The 19,115-nt window shown below is 36.6% G+C and overlaps 1 protein-coding gene across 1 annotated transcript in view; it reads right to left on the bottom strand.

The window, feature by feature from the left end:
* Window positions 1–19,115, bottom strand: part of PTPRN2 (protein tyrosine phosphatase, receptor type N2) — a gene marked incomplete at its 3' end in the record, with an annotated part of 561,766 nt that overhangs the window by 335,189 nt on the left and 207,462 nt on the right. Inside the window, exon 9 of the mRNA XM_009278699.1 lies at window positions 13,684–13,770. Within this exon, the coding sequence (XP_009276974.1) occupies window positions 13,684–13,770 (87 nt within the window). The remainder of the gene's footprint in view (window positions 1–13,683; window positions 13,771–19,115) is intronic.

Below are 19,115 nucleotides of genomic sequence, written 5' to 3'. Positions count from 1 at the left end.
AGCCAGCTGTGCAGGTGAAAGCAATCAGAAATGTAAACCACAATGTCCAGGCTGAAACACAACCTACATCGAAGACATGCATCTGCTGCAACTGAAATTAAAAATGTTAGGTAGCAGCCCTTTTAATCTAGAAAGACAATCCTTTATATCAGATTTTTTGTCTATTTTTCCCCCCCAAGCTGTATGCTACTACAATTACACCTACGTAAATTTGTAGTTGACCCTTCTGACGTAACTGAACTTACACCCACCTAAATAAGAGAAGATTGTGAGTTTTAGAAGGCATCTGGACTACACTATTATAATGGCACTTATAATTTTTTTCTAATACTTTGTTATGGCTTTTTTTTGAATAAAGGTAAGCAGGTCTGGCTTTGAGGCTAATAAACAGTGACTTCTCCCCACGCAAAATGTAATGTCTGTTGCAATGACCTGCTAAATTTATTACTTGAAATTTACTGACTAATTACCCCCTCTGTTGGCTGTCACAATTTCTGCTTTTTTTAAAAATTTCAATAATGTTGCCTTCAGCCATAATATTTTTTTTTTTAACAAAGACATTCAAAGCATATTGCAAATTGTCACCCTTATGTGCTGTTGTCTTATATTCTGTTTACTAGAGATGAAGTAATTACAGTGTTTATACCAAAATGACTTGAAGGTTGATTGCTGATTTAATAATATCCCCTCCCCTTGGGTTTATATTTCCCATCTGAAGGCGGGAGGGTGCACAACATGCACAGAAACAAACAATATTCTTTGTGTAAAATAGAAGTATTTCCTTTCATTAATTGTTTTACTGACTAACAATATTCTTATTATATTTTGCCTGTCAACAAATGAATGATCTGAATAAACAGAGCTGGAGCATGATCAATATGGCAAGGTCCATATCACTTTCAAGCCGTAGGTTATAATTATATTTATGAATGACAGGATTTAAATCTCCATAAATTATGTACCAAGCTTTGCATGCCTGTTCTTCTCCCTCATGTGTGTATACTTCAGTATTACAATATCATACAGAAGGTTTACTGTGAAATACAGTCACAGTCTATCATACCCCCTAGTGGAAAAGGATTTGAGAAACAAGTGCCAACATGGTTATGTGTATTCTTGAAGATGAGACATAGAGCTGATGCCAGATGGAAATGAGTTGAGGTTGCACCGCATTTTTAAAAAAATACAGGCAGAGTGCAATTTCTCAAGATTGGGGGAAGATGAGGAGATCAGGATTGGATATTTCCAACATCAAACATTCTCTTAATGACCCTATTTCGTAAAACAGAGCTTGCCTTAATAAAGCATAGATTTGAAATTAGAGTCACTATTTTTCTATATGTTCATTTCAAAATCCTTTAATCTCTGGAGGTTAAGAAAAGCAATTAGTAACGCTCCAGAGGATTGTGCAAAGTAAATTTTATAGCAGCGAAGGTAATTGTCTCAGGAAATGTTTGGTGGGCTTGAACTAATGACTTGCAATGTGTACACATTTCTGTGCTTACTGTGTTTAGGAATTTGAAGCATAAGTCCATTGTTTATATTGGACTGAAGCCTCCTTTTCACCTTCTCAATTTTGGAAAAAATAAAATGCTCATACTGCTGTAAATGTGTTATATATTATATATATAGGTATATAAACATACTTATGTCAAAACAAATTAATGGGAAAAAGCACACGATTAAAAGAGGCATTTTTATAATATAGTATGTTTATACGATATGATTTACAGAGCAAAGCAAAGGCAGAAAATTGCAGCTGGTCATTGCCATATATGTCCATACATAAATGGATTAAGAAGCGTACACTGGCTATTTTGTTCTCCTTCTGTTTCTCAGACCAGCTGTAAATCCATTGACCACTTGATTCAGGTTTCACCAAAATTTTTGACCAGAAATGTTGACCAAAATTTATTTTGTGAAACATTGCATCCTACTTTATTTATATTACATAAGCACGTACCTGACTAAACTTCAAAGATTTAGGAAACCTGTGAAGGATGTATTGTGGTGACCTACTACAAAATAACTTCCCTGAACTGTTGACTAGAGAATATTGATCATCACCCAGACTTAATGCTAAAAAGGCACACATCTTTCACTCTTTAATATCTTCACTGTTCAAAGATTTGCTTCATTTTGCACCTGAACTGAACAAATGTCAATGTAGAGCTGTATGTATTCTCACATTTCTATTGACATGTATGTACTTACAGCCAGTGATCAATTAAAAAATCTTCTTTTGTTTTAGCAAATTAAGCTTCTTGAGCCCTTCTCCGGAAACTCTTAACATGCTCCTTAAACTGCAGAATGACACACACTGTTCCACAACATGCTGCAATACAGCTGAAAATATATTATCTATTCATATTTATATTTTTATATACACTAAGCATGAACTGTTTGTTTGCAACATTGTCTACAGAAATGTGGTCCTGTACTAAACATATAGCTAGCATGGAGAGAGAAAGTCAAAGATTTGTTGTACTAACATCACACCTTATCTCTGACAATGACCAAGTACTAAAGATGAAAAAGCAAAATCCCTGCTAAGGGAAAGACATTAATTGCAGTGCTCACCAGTTAGTGGTTGATTTTCTATCACCACTTGCATTTCATTAGAGTGGTTTACACCATGCAGCTGGGTGAGGTGTAACAGACCACAAAGATTAGAGAGATTGACAGTTTCAGAGCAATCACATCTTGCAAATGTAACTACATGGAAACAAAGCTTAGGTCCGGATTTGATGGTTGCAACTCAGACTTACCTCTGCAAGCTACATCTACAGCCTTCATAAATCAGGAAATTATTTGGACACCTTGTAGTGCCCTCTTCTCTCCCCCTGAAACAATCAGTGCTGCGGAGTGACATCATGGAGCATCATTTCAGGGGAAGAGAAGAGGGCACTACAAGGTGTCCAAATAATGAAATGTATTCTGACTGACACACTACTGTCATTAGAATAATTTCAAGAGTAAAGTCACAGAAAAGGGATGACGGGCCCAGAAAGCGATGCTTTCCAACAACAGCAGTCCATGTTTGGTGGTCCCTGATACCAACCAATACTAAATGATGGACTTTTAATTATTTTACATTAAACATGATTTTATATTAATCATTTAATCTATATGCTTCAAAATTGTGCTAAGTACACTGATAACTAATTTACAGTGCAAAAGACAATGAAAGAGTATTTTAAAGATTTTACAACTCACTTCATCTCAGGTGAAGATTATTTCGCTAAGCCTACAATTTAAATGATTTAAAAAACAGACAGCGCTCAATTTAGAGATTGATGCTACACTCAGTTTGTCCTATTTTTATTCTTCACAAAATGCAACTTCTGATGATTACTCAATATCTATGAATAATTTGCAGGTTTAAAATAATTTTTCTATTAATCTGTCATAAGCCATGAAACTTGACATTTTCACCACGCTGAGTACATGAAAGTTGCCAGCTTTGCCTGCCATGCAAATAAGGTTCTTAATTACAGTATTTAAAAGAACAAACCATACAAGTGCTATAACTTTTTACAGCAAAAGTGTTTGGACCCTGAGAGAAGGGGAAAGAGGTCTCAAAATGCTGCTTAAATGCACAGTGATTTTTCTTTCATTCCCCAAAGATTAAGCTGAAGGATAAAAAAGTTATGTCATTTTAAAAAAAAAAAAAGATAATTGCATTCTATTCATATTTCCATTCTTCTTCTTTACACCTTTTAGTAGTCTGCCTGGTACACAAACAGCAGACAGTTTTAATTTTTAGCCAGTAAGCATTCAATGCATTTTACTGACTTCGGGTCTACTTACCCTCTGCACACCTGTGTTGTTAATGGAGTTTGTTGAAATCATGTGTAAAATTTGTCTACTGGGATGATAGTTACCTTATGCTCAGTTTGCACAAGTGACTTAATGAAGAGCATGACTCGTGTTAGGACTTTTGCAGAGGTAAAGGTTCAGCATGCTCATAGCTTTGACAGGAGCCAGATAGGACACAAAATGCTTTGATGAGGATTAGGCAGCACAACCAAAGACCAAAAAAATCACACTTTGCTACAGCCTCAATTCAAAAAGCTACAAAACTCTGAGTGCTACAGCCAGAGCCCTCCTGCTTGCCCTCTTAAAACCTGTTGGCTTCTCCTTTAGCTCTGAGGAGACCAACTAGGAGATTTGTTCTTGAGCTTCCACTGCCAGCTGTGAGGGAGAGGCATTTGCTTCACAAAGAAGGCACTGCAAGTGGAATTTGGGCTCTTTCGGTCGCACCTACAGATGTATATTTGCTCTGACTGCCTTTATGGCTCCTAAGGAATACAAACCCTTCCACAGGAAGGTTGTGGTGCAGCTCATAGGCCTGGATATGCAATATTTACTGGCTAGGGTGTAAAAAAAAATGTGCAGAAGAATTATCTTTTTCAGCTGGGTCAGCAGGTCTGTAACATGCATGCAATCCATCCGTCCGTCCATCCATCCATCCACCCATCAATCCAGGTGACAAAGAGAGAAAAAAAGTGTGTGTTTGTGTACGTAGGAGAATCAGGTAGCCAAGGACAGGAGAATCAGGAAAGACATAGGCATAAGATGAATTTTGTATATTTCTTATAATGGACTATTCTTTTAAACAAATCTCTACATGATAATCTCCTTCCATTTCTACTATTAGTTATTCTATTTGTGGACCAAGCTTTAGTTCAAGAGTGAGAATCACAGTTCTCTGTTTCTGTTCTCATATCTGTCACCAATTTCTGTACCATCTTAGGGAAAATTGAGCTAACTATTTTTTGAGTTTCAATTTACCCATCTGTAGAATGGAAATGATTACCTGTTAATAATATGTGAAATGTTATATAAATTAAATGCAATGGCACATATTCAGTGACTTGTTTGAAACAAAGGAGTATATCCTGCCTACCCTATAATGTTATGAACTTTAATTTTATTAAAAAAGGAATATGATGGCATTCTCAGTCACACAGAGGGATGAGCAGTAGAGAAATATGAAGTATTATAAATAGATAGATAAACTTCAGAAGCTTACTTATCTGTAAAAACCTTCTCTTGAGTAGGGACCTATGAGTACCTGGAAATGTATCTATAACACTGGATTTCATTGTGCTTTTGATTACAAAGGTGCAAATCCCCTGATTTATTGAGATGAAATGTTGTAATGGAAAGCCAAACTTCGTACATTTTTATTTATAAGAGTCTCTGTAGATTTTTATGGTCTTTCTGTTTTGTCACCTAGAATTCATAAAATGCTGCGTGCCAAAATCCTTCTTGTTATTTTAATGTATTTTTATATTTTTCTAGCAGAAAAGTTACAGTGGAGAAGGCAAAATGATCTTGGTTATATGCACATTTATTAAAGAAAAGCACACAAAATATATTGTACCTCAGGGGAAAAAGCCACAAGACTAATGTAATGCTAAGGTTGAGAAATCACTCATTTTTAAGTAAAGGAATGCATACTTGAAACTTTCACCTTATTTTTGCTTCCTTATCCTCGTTCCTTTAAAATTGATGTATCTTTATATTACAAATAAGTTGTCAAATAAGACAATATGTACCAGAAAACACAATGCAATTTCTTATAAAAGCCTGCATGCAATGAGTTACAGCAGTACATTTTTCAGACAATTTGTTTTCCAGATTCATTAAATCTGTGGAAGAAGTCAAGTTTGAATAAAAGTGGTTCCATTATTTCTTTATTATGCTTTTATAACATTTTAAACAAGATTATGCCAAATAGCCTTAGTCTGTTGGTTTGCTATTTGAAATCAAAGAACAGATGACAAATATTGCTCAACTTTTTTGAAAGGTATATCTTTTTATTGAGACCAAACATAGCACAGTTCAAATTGAAATAAAAATGATGTTTAATTTCTGGACAATGAATGGAATGGAAATAAAAATTCAATCTATTGCTAGTTTGTACTACAGCACCTTAAGGAGAGCAGGGTGGACTATATGTTTTTTCATAAGCACAATATGAGAACATTCCTCTCGGTAAATCTAAATGGCATAGATGGCAGAATCCAGAATCTGCCAACCTAGCAATCTAGAAAAAACTTTGCAAGAATATTAGTCCACAGGTGTTCAACATACAAGACACGAAAAGATTAATTGCACTGAATCAAGGAGAAAGGAATCATGCAGAATCTGTACAGTAGAGGGAAGTTTGCAGATACAAACCTAACAAGACACTGTGCTACCTGTCCCACTACTGCTCAGTGGTTAAATAATCCTCCCTCACACTATCCTGCCTCTCAAGCTACCAATAATTTCCTGAGGTGTTCACATTTAGAGAATACATATACCACATGTCATAATCCATCAGCATGATGAAGTGAAAATACCAAGTACCGTTCCAGTGTTTAGGTTCTGGATGACTGACTATGATTAACTGGCTGATTGAGTTTTTCAGGTGTTAGAAAAATAACATGACAAACAATGAACAAAACCTATATAGCATGATTAGGACACTACAGCCAATGCACGTGTTCATAATAGGTGAGGCTGGGAGCTCCACTCATCAGTCTGCTTGCCCAACACGTCCGATTTGAACACATTTAAAGCTTCTCCAAACTTTAACCACTTGGTTTGATCTTCCTCAATTCAAGTTCTTTTCACTGGGATGGTTGGCTGGCTTTTCAAATTGTATTTTTTCCAGCCCAACCGTTTCAGCCCTTCCTAATAACAAGGATAATGGTAGGTATTTTCTGGTTGTGTAAGGCCTTTTCTTTGAAAAGGAGGTGGAAAGTGTCTCTAAACCCACTACTTGAAAACAGAGATTTGAAGTATGGCAAGAATGTGCTTGTAGCTGTCCTCTTGATAAGCTTTCCAAATTCAAGCTTTCGTTAGATAACTGTTTACATAAAAATATGTAAAAAACATAGTTGACACTAAGGACCTACTACAGTATAACAGGAAAAATCAATCTTGACTTACTTCATATCTAGCTATGCAGTCTTTCTTTTCAAAGTGTTTTTTCAATAGGATGCCTGACATCCAAGGATGAATGGTGGTCAAGCAGTAGAGAAGACCAATATTTTCGGGGCCCCCAACTTCATTTTTATCAGACCTCAGGAAGTATATGGCAAATAAGGTATGGAACTATAAAAATGTAAAGGTCCTACTGTTACTTTGAATTCTGCTGGTACCATCCAGTTCTGCCTCAGATTCAGATTCAGGTCATTTGAAGCCAAGTCAGGCAATTTTTTTTACAGACCTAGTGGCACTGTCTAAACTGAGAGCTGACTTCTGGGACTGCTGAACACTCAGAATGGTAACTGAAGCCAATGAAATCTCTGTCTCAATAAGTGAAGTTCTTTACAGAAGAGGTTGAATAAGGTATACTCTGAGACATCAGACTGGCCACCCCATATTTAGCAAATGCTTTGATATTAATCTCTTCATGCATAACTCCAGCTCTGTATGGTCCTAATAATACCTCATCATGTGAGTTAAGTATATCAATTCATGTTTGTTGAGCATTTTGATAGTGTAGTGAAGAGCACCATAGGGAAAAAAACCCCAACAAAACAAAACAAGAGGAAATGGGTTTTCTGACCTCAAAGCAGGATTTGAATAATGTGCAATAAATAGATCCTGAAGCTTCACACTGAACAATGAGAATAAAATGAAACATTGAAAAGCTGCTCATTCACTGAACATTTTATTTCCTGCATATGGAATAAGACAGAGGGCTGTAGAAAAATGCATAGATATGATCAAATATTTCAAGACTATATCATAATTAGTCTTTATCAAAAGATTGATATTTTTTGGTCAGCTGAACAAAAAAAAAAGGGAAAAAAATGGCTTGTGTTCAGTCCAAAATCAATTTTTTGTTTATTCTTATCACCAAAATAAAAGCATTTTCCTTATAAGCCAAACTCAGTTAAATTTTGAAACTAGTCATTACTTTGAATTTTAAAATTACAATATTTTATTTTCAAAATGTCAAACCACACTGCTGTGGCTGCTACAAATTTTGAAAGGTATTTTTCAGCTGAAGTCTCCATACAGTTTCCATACATACCTTCAGTTAACCTGAATTTTCATTTTTCATATAATAAACTATTCAAGTAAAACACTGAATTCACCTCTAATCTTAGCGTGGGTAGGGAGAGCAGTCAGGTGAAAGCTGAACAACCAACCCAAGGCCTGGGAGTTTGACCTTTAGACTCTGAAAGATCAGTGATTTGGTCTTTTAACTTAGCTTTGGATGTAAAACATAGATGCAACAAACCGTACATGATAAAGGAATATTGGTTAAGTTTTATGGCTTTGCAATCCAGGACATTATATTAGATAAGCAGAATCAGCTTTTTCAACTTGAAAAATCTATTTATATTAGCATTTGAAATTTAGCATAAGTATCCTGTTCATCCCCAACATTATATATATGGATTATATGCTTATATAGGCAATTATTGTTACACTTCAAAACAGCAGCAGCAGATAGAGATTAATGTCATTTTATGGAATGAATACAGAGTGCACTGCTACAGGTTTTCCACTGAAAAATTAGATATGGAAATGGGCACGCTTGTTGGTCAAGCTACCACGTCTCCTGAAAGGACAGTTCTCTGAGTACTGAGTTTAGGTATGTTAGAAGGCAAAAATGACAAAGATGCCCATTAAGATGAATGGGTGGAGGAAGCCAAAGCAGCAGAAAAAAATGGGGAAAAAAGAGACACCTAGAGAGAGAGATCTTCAATGGCAATAGGGAAAATCATATAAGGCTAAAGAGAGAAACAAGAAGGAAAAGAAAAAAATCAGTGCTACTGCAGCATCCATCAGAGAATGTAATTTTCAGCTGAAAATCTCACTCTTGACTGGAGGCTGAGAATGGTAGGATATGCAGTCTGAAATACTATGAAATCAGAATAATCTGTTTTCTTTCCATACAAAGGTATTCAGCTAAGCTTAGAGCTCAAAATCATAGAATCATAGAATCATAGAATCATTGAGGTTGGAAAAGACCTCTAAGATCATCGAGTCCAAAAAGGGGAAAAAAATGGCTTGTGTTCAGTCCAAAATCAATTTTTTGTTTATTCTTATCACCAAAATAAAAGCATTTTCCTTATAAGCCAAACTCAGTTAAATTTTGAAACTAGTCATTACTTTGAATTTTAAAATTACAATATTTTATTTTCAAAATGTCAAACCACACTGCTGTGGCTGCTACAAATTTTGAAAGGTATTTTTCAGCTGAAGTCTCCATACAGTTTCCATACATACCTTCAGTTAACCTGAATTTTCATTTTTCATATAATAAACTATTCAAGTAAAACACTGAATTCACCTCTAATCTTAGCGTGGGTAGGGAGAGCAGTCAGGTGAAAGCTGAACAACCAACCCAAGGCCTGGGAGTTTGACCTTTAGACTCTGAAAGATCAGTGATTTGGTCTTTTAACTTAGCTTTGGATGTAAAACATAGATGCAACAAACCGTACATGATAAAGGAATATTGGTTAAGTTTTATGGCTTTGCAATCCAGGACATTATATTAGATAAGCAGAATCAGCTTTTTCAACTTGAAAAATCTATTTATATTAGCATTTGAAATTTAGCATAAGTATCCTGTTCATCCCCAACATTATATATATGGATTATATGCTTATATAGGCAATTATTGTTACACTTCAAAACAGCAGCAGCAGATAGAGATTAATGTCATTTTATGGAATGAATACAGAGTGCACTGCTACAGGTTTTCCACTGAAAAATTAGATATGGAAATGGGCACGCTTGTTGGTCAAGCTACCACGTCTCCTGAAAGGACAGTTCTCTGAGTACTGAGTTTAGGTATGTTAGAAGGCAAAAATGACAAAGATGCCCATTAAGATGAATGGGTGGAGGAAGCCAAAGCAGCAGAAAAAAATGGGGAAAAAAGAGACACCTAGAGAGAGAGATCTTCAATGGCAATAGGGAAAATCATATAAGGCTAAAGAGAGAAACAAGAAGGAAAAGAAAAAAATCAGTGCTACTGCAGCATCCATCAGAGAATGTAATTTTCAGCTGAAAATCTCACTCTTGACTGGAGGCTGAGAATGGTAGGATATGCAGTCTGAAATACTATGAAATCAGAATAATCTGTTTTCTTTCCATACAAAGGTATTCAGCTAAGCTTAGAGCTCAAAATCCCCTTTAGCAATGTTCTCAGTAAATACCCCAAGTATGAGAACATTAAATAAAAATTCAGAAATAATTCGTATTCTCATCAGAAACCAAATAAGTCACGTATGTTCTAATTCAGTGGCTTTGACTATAGATTCTGAGTGTCCTTTCCACTACCCTCACAGTTTAGCTTACAGATTTTAGTATTTTTATTATATTTGGATGTTTCTTGATAATCTCTCATGTTTGTAAGTTTACTATATAACGTGAAGAACTGTAATTACATGAAGAAGGTCAATGTTGCAGATTGCAGAGTTGTAAAATTATTTTTTTTTAAATAAAATCAAACCCTCCTAACACTACTACCCATCTGACTTCAATCCATGATACCAGTCCAACAATCAATCACCAGGGGCATTGGACACCCATAATTAGATTATAAAATCATAACTATAGTCATTTTACGTCTGCTTGCATAATTACATCAGCATGCTAATATCCTTTTAATGGTCTCTAATGATGTAATAAGAAATAATGGAATTTATTTGACAGCTACATAACCATTAACAAAACATATTAAGCATAACTATTACTTCCATAAAGATTCAGGCTGTATCCAAAAGTGACAGCTAACATGTTGGATCTTTTCTTCCACATTGAAATATTTCTAATTATGAATTCCCCAAATCTATTCCCACTCATCTGCTTCACTGGGCGAGCAAAGTTTATGTCAATGCAAACTTGACAACAAACCAACTGTAGAAGTGGACTGAAAGCTCTGGGAGCCAAGCCTGAGGCTATACTGTGAATTGCAGGCCATCGGTTAAAGTTGGCAGGATTGTGAATGAGAGAAGATAAGATAAACTGATTACTACCATGCATCAACTAATCAAGAACTAACCCAGGAATCAGTAGGAATCCACGGCAAAAGCAATTGTTCACTTGCCAAACTCCAAAGCACAGGAAAAAACTAAAAATATAGGAAAGAACGAAAGATATTTGCAGACAAAACTAACTAAAGGTAGTAATGTATTTGTGAAGCAGTCCCTTTAAAATTAATTTTTTTTCAGAGAAAAGGACAAGAAACTCTTAATTGAGAATTTAAAGAACTTCAGAAGAACTCACCACTCACCCTCTCCTCAGTTCTTCTTACACTATTCCTATTGAATGTGATGGCTTTGTCTATACTCTCAAATTAACCCTGATTCTCAGTAACATGTCTTTACTCTGAAATCTTTGCAATAGTCTAAAAAATTCAGGCCTACACTGTTACTTTCTTACCATTCAGAATTCTTGGAAGGAAAAGAGAGAATTGAGAATTTTACACCAAGCTAATACTCAGGTTGGCGTTCAAAGTAGACTTTTTAAAAAACTGAATCCCTAAGAAAAAGACTACTTTTAGCTGCAAGTAAAATAAAATAATTTATATTGCCCATGATGCCTTAGGCCAAGTAGAAAGCATATTTTCTGAGATGCCTCATTCTCACACACTGATATGTCAAAGGTAGATTAAGAATAACCATGACATCAAGTCTTTCCTGAAACCCCTCTCCATGATGCTACTCAGAAGCCAATCAGAGCCTTCAAATTCATACAGTTTTCCAACAATGGCTGTGTAAAGATGACAAAAGAACAAATCCAAAAAGCATTAATTCTTTGCTTGGTAAGGCCTTTTTCTAAAGCCTCTACTACTGCTATATCTACTGGCCAGCTCCAGATTTCTTTAGCGTTTCATGGGTTTAACCTGAGTCAAAGCATCTCATTTTCTTGAGTAAAGAAAACTTATAATGGATTAATTCTTCTCTAACTTGAGATTTGGGATAATATTTCACAGATTTATAGATCTTTTAAAAAGGCAAAGACCATGTTTGTGTTAATAGACAGAATACTTGGTCCTGTTTGGAGTTACAATCATTCAGAACGCACTTTTAAAATACTGACCATACAATACAAGTACTTTCAGTAGAGACATATGACTGCATATTAATGGACACAAAATAACCAGCTTTCCTAATGTCACACATTAAAAAAAAAAAAAAAAGGTTGTTCATAGCTAGCTATATCACTGGAGGGATATTTTTCATTAGAGAATGAATCTACAGCCTGCCAATTGTAATGTTGTTGTGATATATCAAATGATAAAAAATAACCAAAAGGCTTTATGCTAACAATTAGAAAGGTAGGTGAAAGTGCTCTTGTACCGTAAATGAATGACATTAATGAAGCAGAACTCATTGATTCCAGCAGAGAAATTGTTCCATGGGATTACCCCTTTAAATGTGCAGCAGACTTTATCTGCTAGTATTCAAAGTCAAGGTTGCAATTTCTCTTTACAAGGAAGACCATATAATATTCTCATTTTTTGTAATTTCAAAACTCAGTTTTCATAAAAAATACATTTCATAAAATACAAGGAAAAAGACTTTCAGCAATGTAAAGAATTGTTCTAGCAAACAAAATATGGGAATATTTTCCTTCTAAACAACAAAACCAATATGCCTGGTATTTGTCAGATTTCTAAAAAGATTTCCTCACCAGTAGTCTATTTCTCCCTACATATACAGTAATAGAATGGGTAGATTTTTTTTTTTCCAAATAATAATAAACACTTCCACTAAAGATGAAACATCTTCAGACTATGGCTTAAAACACAGTATTAAATGACGAATTACGTTAACTGGAACTGAAGGTTAAACAAAAGCTGATGGCCGCACAAGTAGGCTGAGAAAGATGCTGCACTTCAACAACCTGACTCATGGGCCAAAACAAGCCACCCCAAACCCTCTGAAACATAGGCAGGAACTGGATGCTACCCAGACATCAGCTATTTTCTGTGCACCAAGATGTGACTTGTTTCCAGCAAGCTGTCAAAAACCTCCCACAGCTGACCCTTCTTTTCCATTAGTTTTCTATCAAACTATTTTTATTTTCTATTTTACAAAGGAAGAATTAAGTTTTGTAAAGTAAATGTTCCTACCAAAATGATTTCAGAAAATCCCCAATCTAAAAATTTTTACCGGACACGGCAGATCATAACCTCCTCATTCAGGAGATTAACATGCAGAGCATTCATCAGTATGAATCATATGAAGAAAAACAGTAGCTCAGCATAGCTGAACTCCCTGTGACTTGTTAAATGAGTAGTTGACCAAGCGGCACGACCTAGTGTGCCACATGCCAGACTCAAAGCCAGGGACCCAAGTTCTTATCCATCTCTGATGTCATTTTCCCCTCAGCAACGCTGGGTATAATGACACTTCACAAGTCTTTCCTTACCTAGACACTGTTAAATAAGGTTGGTAATATTTTTACAGCACTTTGAACAGACTATTTTTCCCTACGGAAGCATAGGAAAATTTCAGTCTTTATAATTTTTTTAAAATAATTTGCTCCTAACTGTGTGTAGGGGACGTTATAAAGATCATCACAATATTCTTTTTTGTCTCTAACACGGTCTCATTAATTTTGGCATTAAAGAGTAGATATTTCCTTGTTAGACAAACTATTCAAAAATAATGAGAAATCCAATAAAATAAAAAGGGGCAAATTCCATGTACGTACTTGACATCATCGAAGACACTCATCTGCAGCTTCAGGAGATCTGCCACTTCCTTTATTAAGTCCAAGCCCTTTTCCACACTCAGGGGGCTGTTGAAAGGGAGCAAGAAAACAGACCATTACGAAAATGGAACTCATCAATACTTGAGAGGTTAAAAGTCCCAAAAGAGTTATCACCTTGGCCTCTTAGAGTCTGAAAGCCACCACTAACTGTATTCCTGTCACATAGTGATCATGATATCAAGGGAATTGGGATCAGGTGCTTCTTCAGGCATGATGAATCACCTGAATTTTCCAGCAATAAGACAAACAATAAGGTGTAAATGGAATTGTTAGGAAGTGTAATGGGCCCATGATGCAGCAACCAGTTCATCTCAGTCCTCAATAAAAAATGTAATAAAGTAAAAGGACAGAAAGAGAGAAAAGGATTGACGAGACAAGGAGGGAAACAAACAATGAAAGTCAAATTGCAGGCTCAGTATCAAATGGACAAGGGAAAAGCATTTTTGTAAATTCATTAGTTTTTAAAATGAATCCGCCCAGTGAAAGGATACAAAATTATTATGAGTTTGAGAGTAAACAATGGAGCAAGGCACACAGTCCAGAGGACACTGATTAGATACACAGGATTTAGTTTGGTGTCTGCATGCACTGCTGACAGAACCCACTTTAAATCTTTTTAACCTTTGTCAATGCCACATTTACATTTTTTAATTTAGAAAACAGGTTGCAATCAAGCCTAACACAAGAGGACTGCTATAATTTAAAAAAGCACTTATCTAGATGCAAAATTTATATTTGCAAAAATTTCAGGTTATTAGAGTTGTTACAACTCTAAAGATGCATTAAGAACATTCTGTCCCTAATATACAGATCATACCTTGTTTAGTTGTTGTTCAGTACTGTGGAACCAAATACAAAAGTATTAAGAAAGTAAAAAAGATAAGGAAATGATATAACAGTGTCCAGTGAGAACAACACATACAACATTCTCTGTCTAAATTGTGATTATAGAATTATTCTCAACACTGTTAAAGCCGCAAAGATCATAAAATTAAACCCTACAAGCTTGATACTTATCTAACTTATGCCACAGTAAATCAGAAACAAGTTTGATGAGACTACCCCAGGGGAAAAAAGGTTCTGTATTTTTTCCTTCAAGGATTTATAATAAGTAGGAGAAGGAGGTGTCAAAAAAAGTATGTACTATTAGACATGATCTTTTCAACTGGACTAAGGGGAAAAAAAGATTTTTTCAAAGCTCTGTACCCAGGTTATTATTTCTGCTTCACAGTGAAAGTTTTTGAATCTAATTTTATATCACGGTAACCATTGCCACAATTTTATTTATTGTCTGCAATGAGCACTGTTTATTTATTTATTTATTGCAGTGGGTTCTGCATACACTGCCCTAAGGGCACCTCTATTTAAATAATGGGATGTCTCATGTGGATCTCGGTTAGGATGGAATTGCTCAGCCTCCCTTCATGCTACTAACCCAAAATGCTCTAGAGACCTCCTGTCACACAAGCAGAGGTAGCCCCTCAAGGCACCAGATAAATTTAGAGTTTTTCTAGGTGCCTAAGACAAAAATGTTCTTGTGTGAAAGTAACAAAAGAATCTGACTGTTTCTGTAAGGAAAAAAATGTACTATAGATTATTCATAAACCCCCTATATTTCAAGGACTGACAGTGGATAGAAATGTGATTATTCCCATCACTATGAAAGCAGATTGTCATAGTGACTCAGGGGCTTATGTGTTAATTAAATCTTTTCTCCCAAAGATGTTGGCTTAAGTTTTATGGAAATGATTGGTGTCAGCAAGTGGGCTTTTACTGTAATAGCAAGTCTATGCAGCGGCGCAGGCAGTCTGCTGCATACATTGGTGTAATTCTTTTACCAAGGGAGTCTCATTTCTAAAAGCTCAACCTCCTACTCCCTGCTTACCTCTCCTCCCCTGAAAAAGCATTCCCCAGCTTCAAAACCAAGGTATGCTGCTACAAACCAACGTAGTAACAGTAATGGGGGACGTACTCAGAGCATTTGAATGCTACAGTCCAGCAAGAATGCTGGAGAGAAAATTGGAGATAAAATGGTCTGGAAGGCCATTCTTTTGCAAGCCTGAGCATCCAGGACTACTCTTAGTAACTCTTATCCAATAACAAACTAAAACACATAGGTTCACAAACTCGCATGCAGTTTGTTAAGTCAAGAAATTGTCATTCATAACAGCACAGGAAAGCTGCAGAACCAGTACCTGTGTACTTTTCAAAAGCACGATGCTATCTATTGTCCTCTTTGGTACCAGTACTATTACAGATCATACATTTGAGGATTCATATTAAGAATGATTAATTTGTATCACAATATTTTCCAATACAATTTTTTCTACTTCTTAACATCGATACATACTAGTGCTGTTTATTACTGTTCTGTGACAGCTGTATTGTAGGAGAGTTGAATATTCAAAACCTTTCTCTAAAAATGCCAGAACATCGTTCTCCACACTCTATTTCTGCTTTGCTTTTGTTTAGTGTTGCATTTTGCTCAGTGTTGCATGGTTTGTACAGTGATTGCCTTTAGCTTTGTTTGCACAGAGAGAGTACACCCTTCCCACCAGCACAGTGTTAAGCAAACTACATGCTGCATTGCAACAGCACCATATGCCCACATCACCCATCTGATTTCAGGTTTATACAAGGACTGTTACCAGAAGACAACTTGCAAACATCACCTATCCTCCTGCCCGTGGTCTTCCCACATGTCCCTAGTGCAAGTATACAGTACTGGTGGAACAGCCCCTGTTCATGATCTTTCACGTACTATGCTTGGTTTTCTGCTTGCTTGATTCAGTCCTACATGGGAAGAAGTTGCCGTATTATGGACTGGTGTGTTTTTTTTTTTTTATGAATATGATTCATCGATTGATTGTGAGGGTTCAACTACTATGGAATTAATTCAAAGGAAATTGTTACATAAACCAAGAAAGACAAAAAATAGTTCTTCAGATAAGGAACAAATAGTGAGATACTCCAGACAAATTGTAACAGTAGAAAGAAGACTCTCTAGACTCAACCCTGATGATGAAACTATTTTATCAAGGCCAAAGACTTGGAGGAAAGCTAAGGGTGGGGATAGGGTTCTCACTACATTATTTGAACTGCCAAGATAGAATATAGAATAGAATAGAATAGAATAGAATAGAATAGTTCAGCCGGAAGGGACCCACAATGATCATCTAATCCAACTGCCTGACCACTTAAGGGCTGACCAAGTTAAAGCATGTTGTTAAGGGCACTGTCTAGATGCCTCTTAATTACTGCCAGGCTTGGGGCATCGACCACCTCTCTAGGAAGCCTGTTCCACTGTTTGACCACCCTCTCGGTAAAGAAATGCTTCCTAATGTCCAGTCTAATCCTTCCCTGGCGCAGCTTTGAACCATTCCCACGCATCCTATCACTGGATGCCAGGGAGAAGAGATCAGTACCTCCCTTTCCACTTGGTCATTTCAGCTCCTTATAGTGGGGGTGGAGAGAGGGTCCCCCCTTCCTGGTGACAGTTCTTGATGGCTCCAATTCACTCGGAGCAGCATGGCACAGAGTGAGTCTCTGGGCTACGGCCCCTCAGTTTCCAGACATGCTACAATACAGGTCCAACGCATATGCATTTTCTTTTGGGAGCCTGTGATAACACATTTCAGTTACACCAGTAATGGTGATCCCTTAAAAGAGAAATATCAACTTACATAGGCCTCAGACATACAAAGCATGTACTGGCAAAAAAAAAAAGCAGCACAAGATCTACCCATGGATGCTATTTATGCTTTGCAGGTTCTCTTGAGGCTAGCTAACACTTTCTATGCCAAAGAAAATGAATGGCTCCTGCAGTGTCTTTAACAGTCCTTCTTGATTTTACCGCTCCATTTTTTGATTGCCTTGAAGGTTGCTGAACACCTTCAATCTAGATTTTGGCCTTTGGAAGAATAAATTGTTGGATGGCATAGCACCTTTTTGCAGATGACATAGATGAGATAGCGCTTACTTTGGGTTTCCTCCCTTTGCTCTCATTTCACTTGCTGTAGATTTCTCCTTTGCATCTTCCTTCAAGTTAACTGTGCTAGGATATTATAATAGCAGCTAAAACAAAATGTGATACATCTCACAGTTTAAAAGAATTCAAGAGAATTCCTTTTTAGGTTTCCAGCTCCAGTTCTCTACAGCTTGGAAGATGAAAAGAGAGCTAGAAAGTATAGAAAATTCATGTAAAACTGTGCTGGTTTTGGCTGGGCTAGAGTTAATTTTCTTCATAGGAGCTCGTATGGGGCTGTGTTTTGGATTTGTGATGAAAACAGTGTTGATAATACAGGGATGTTTTAGTTACTGCTGAGCAGTGCTTACACAGAGTAAAGCCTTTTCTGCTTCTCACCCCACCCCACCAGCGAGCAGGCTGGGGGTGCACAAGAAGTTGGGAGGGGACACAGCCGGGACAGCTGACCCCAGCTGACCAAAGGGATATCCCACAGCACATGACGTCATGCTCAGCATATAAAGCTGGGGGAAGAAGAAGAAGGAAGGGGGGGACATTCGGAGTGATGGCATTTGTCTTCCCAAGTAACCGTTAGGTGTGATGGAGCCCTGCTTTCCTGGAGATGGCTGAACACCTGCCTGCTGATGGGAAGGAGTGAATGAAATCCTTGTTTTGCTTTGCTTGTGCATGCGGCTTTTGCTTTACCTATTAAACTGTCTTTATCTCAACCCATGAGTTTTCTCACCTTTGCCCTTCCGATTCTCTCCCCATCCCACCAGGAGGGAGTGAGCGAGCGGCTGTGTGGGGCTGAGTTGCCGCTGGGGTTAAACCATGACTATAACTAACTTCCGTTGCTTTATCTTCTAATGCCATGTCTATCTGTGAGTGCTAGCCTAAATATTATTTTTCAGTTGACAGATTCAGACCCTACTGAACGAGTAGCAGAACTCTGTCTCGCTCAGATGCCAATCTCTCTCTCATATTATTTGTAGAATATACTTTGTTTGACAGGTTAATAACACTGAAGAAATAAATGGGGAATGAAATATAAATATTTCCTTTGGAGTTTATGTAGATATATATAGTTTTAAAGTCTGGCAGAGTGTCGTCTGCAAAATATTTTCACTGCTGTTTTTGTTTAATCTCACTTTTAAGGCACAGCTTTTGCACTGGTTATACCTGCTGGAGCATATGGCTTACACGTCTGCTAAAAATAGCCAATGTTATATGGTAGTACTACATTGTCCCTTCAGATTAAATGACTCCCCAGCTCAGTGCAAGACTCTGATGTCATAATTTAACATCACGACATAACCATGAAAACTTCCCTATCTATTTTAACCATGTGAAAAATAAATAATCCAATCCATACCTACTTGTCTGAGCTAAAATAATTCTGAGCCAATCA

This window comes from Aptenodytes forsteri, unplaced genomic scaffold (assembly GCF_000699145.1).
Source record: "Aptenodytes forsteri isolate BGI_AS27 unplaced genomic scaffold, ASM69914v1 Scaffold257, whole genome shotgun sequence".
Classification (NCBI taxonomy): Eukaryota; Metazoa; Chordata; class Aves; order Sphenisciformes; family Spheniscidae; genus Aptenodytes; species Aptenodytes forsteri.
This window is presented reverse-complemented; position numbering and strand designations above follow the sequence as displayed.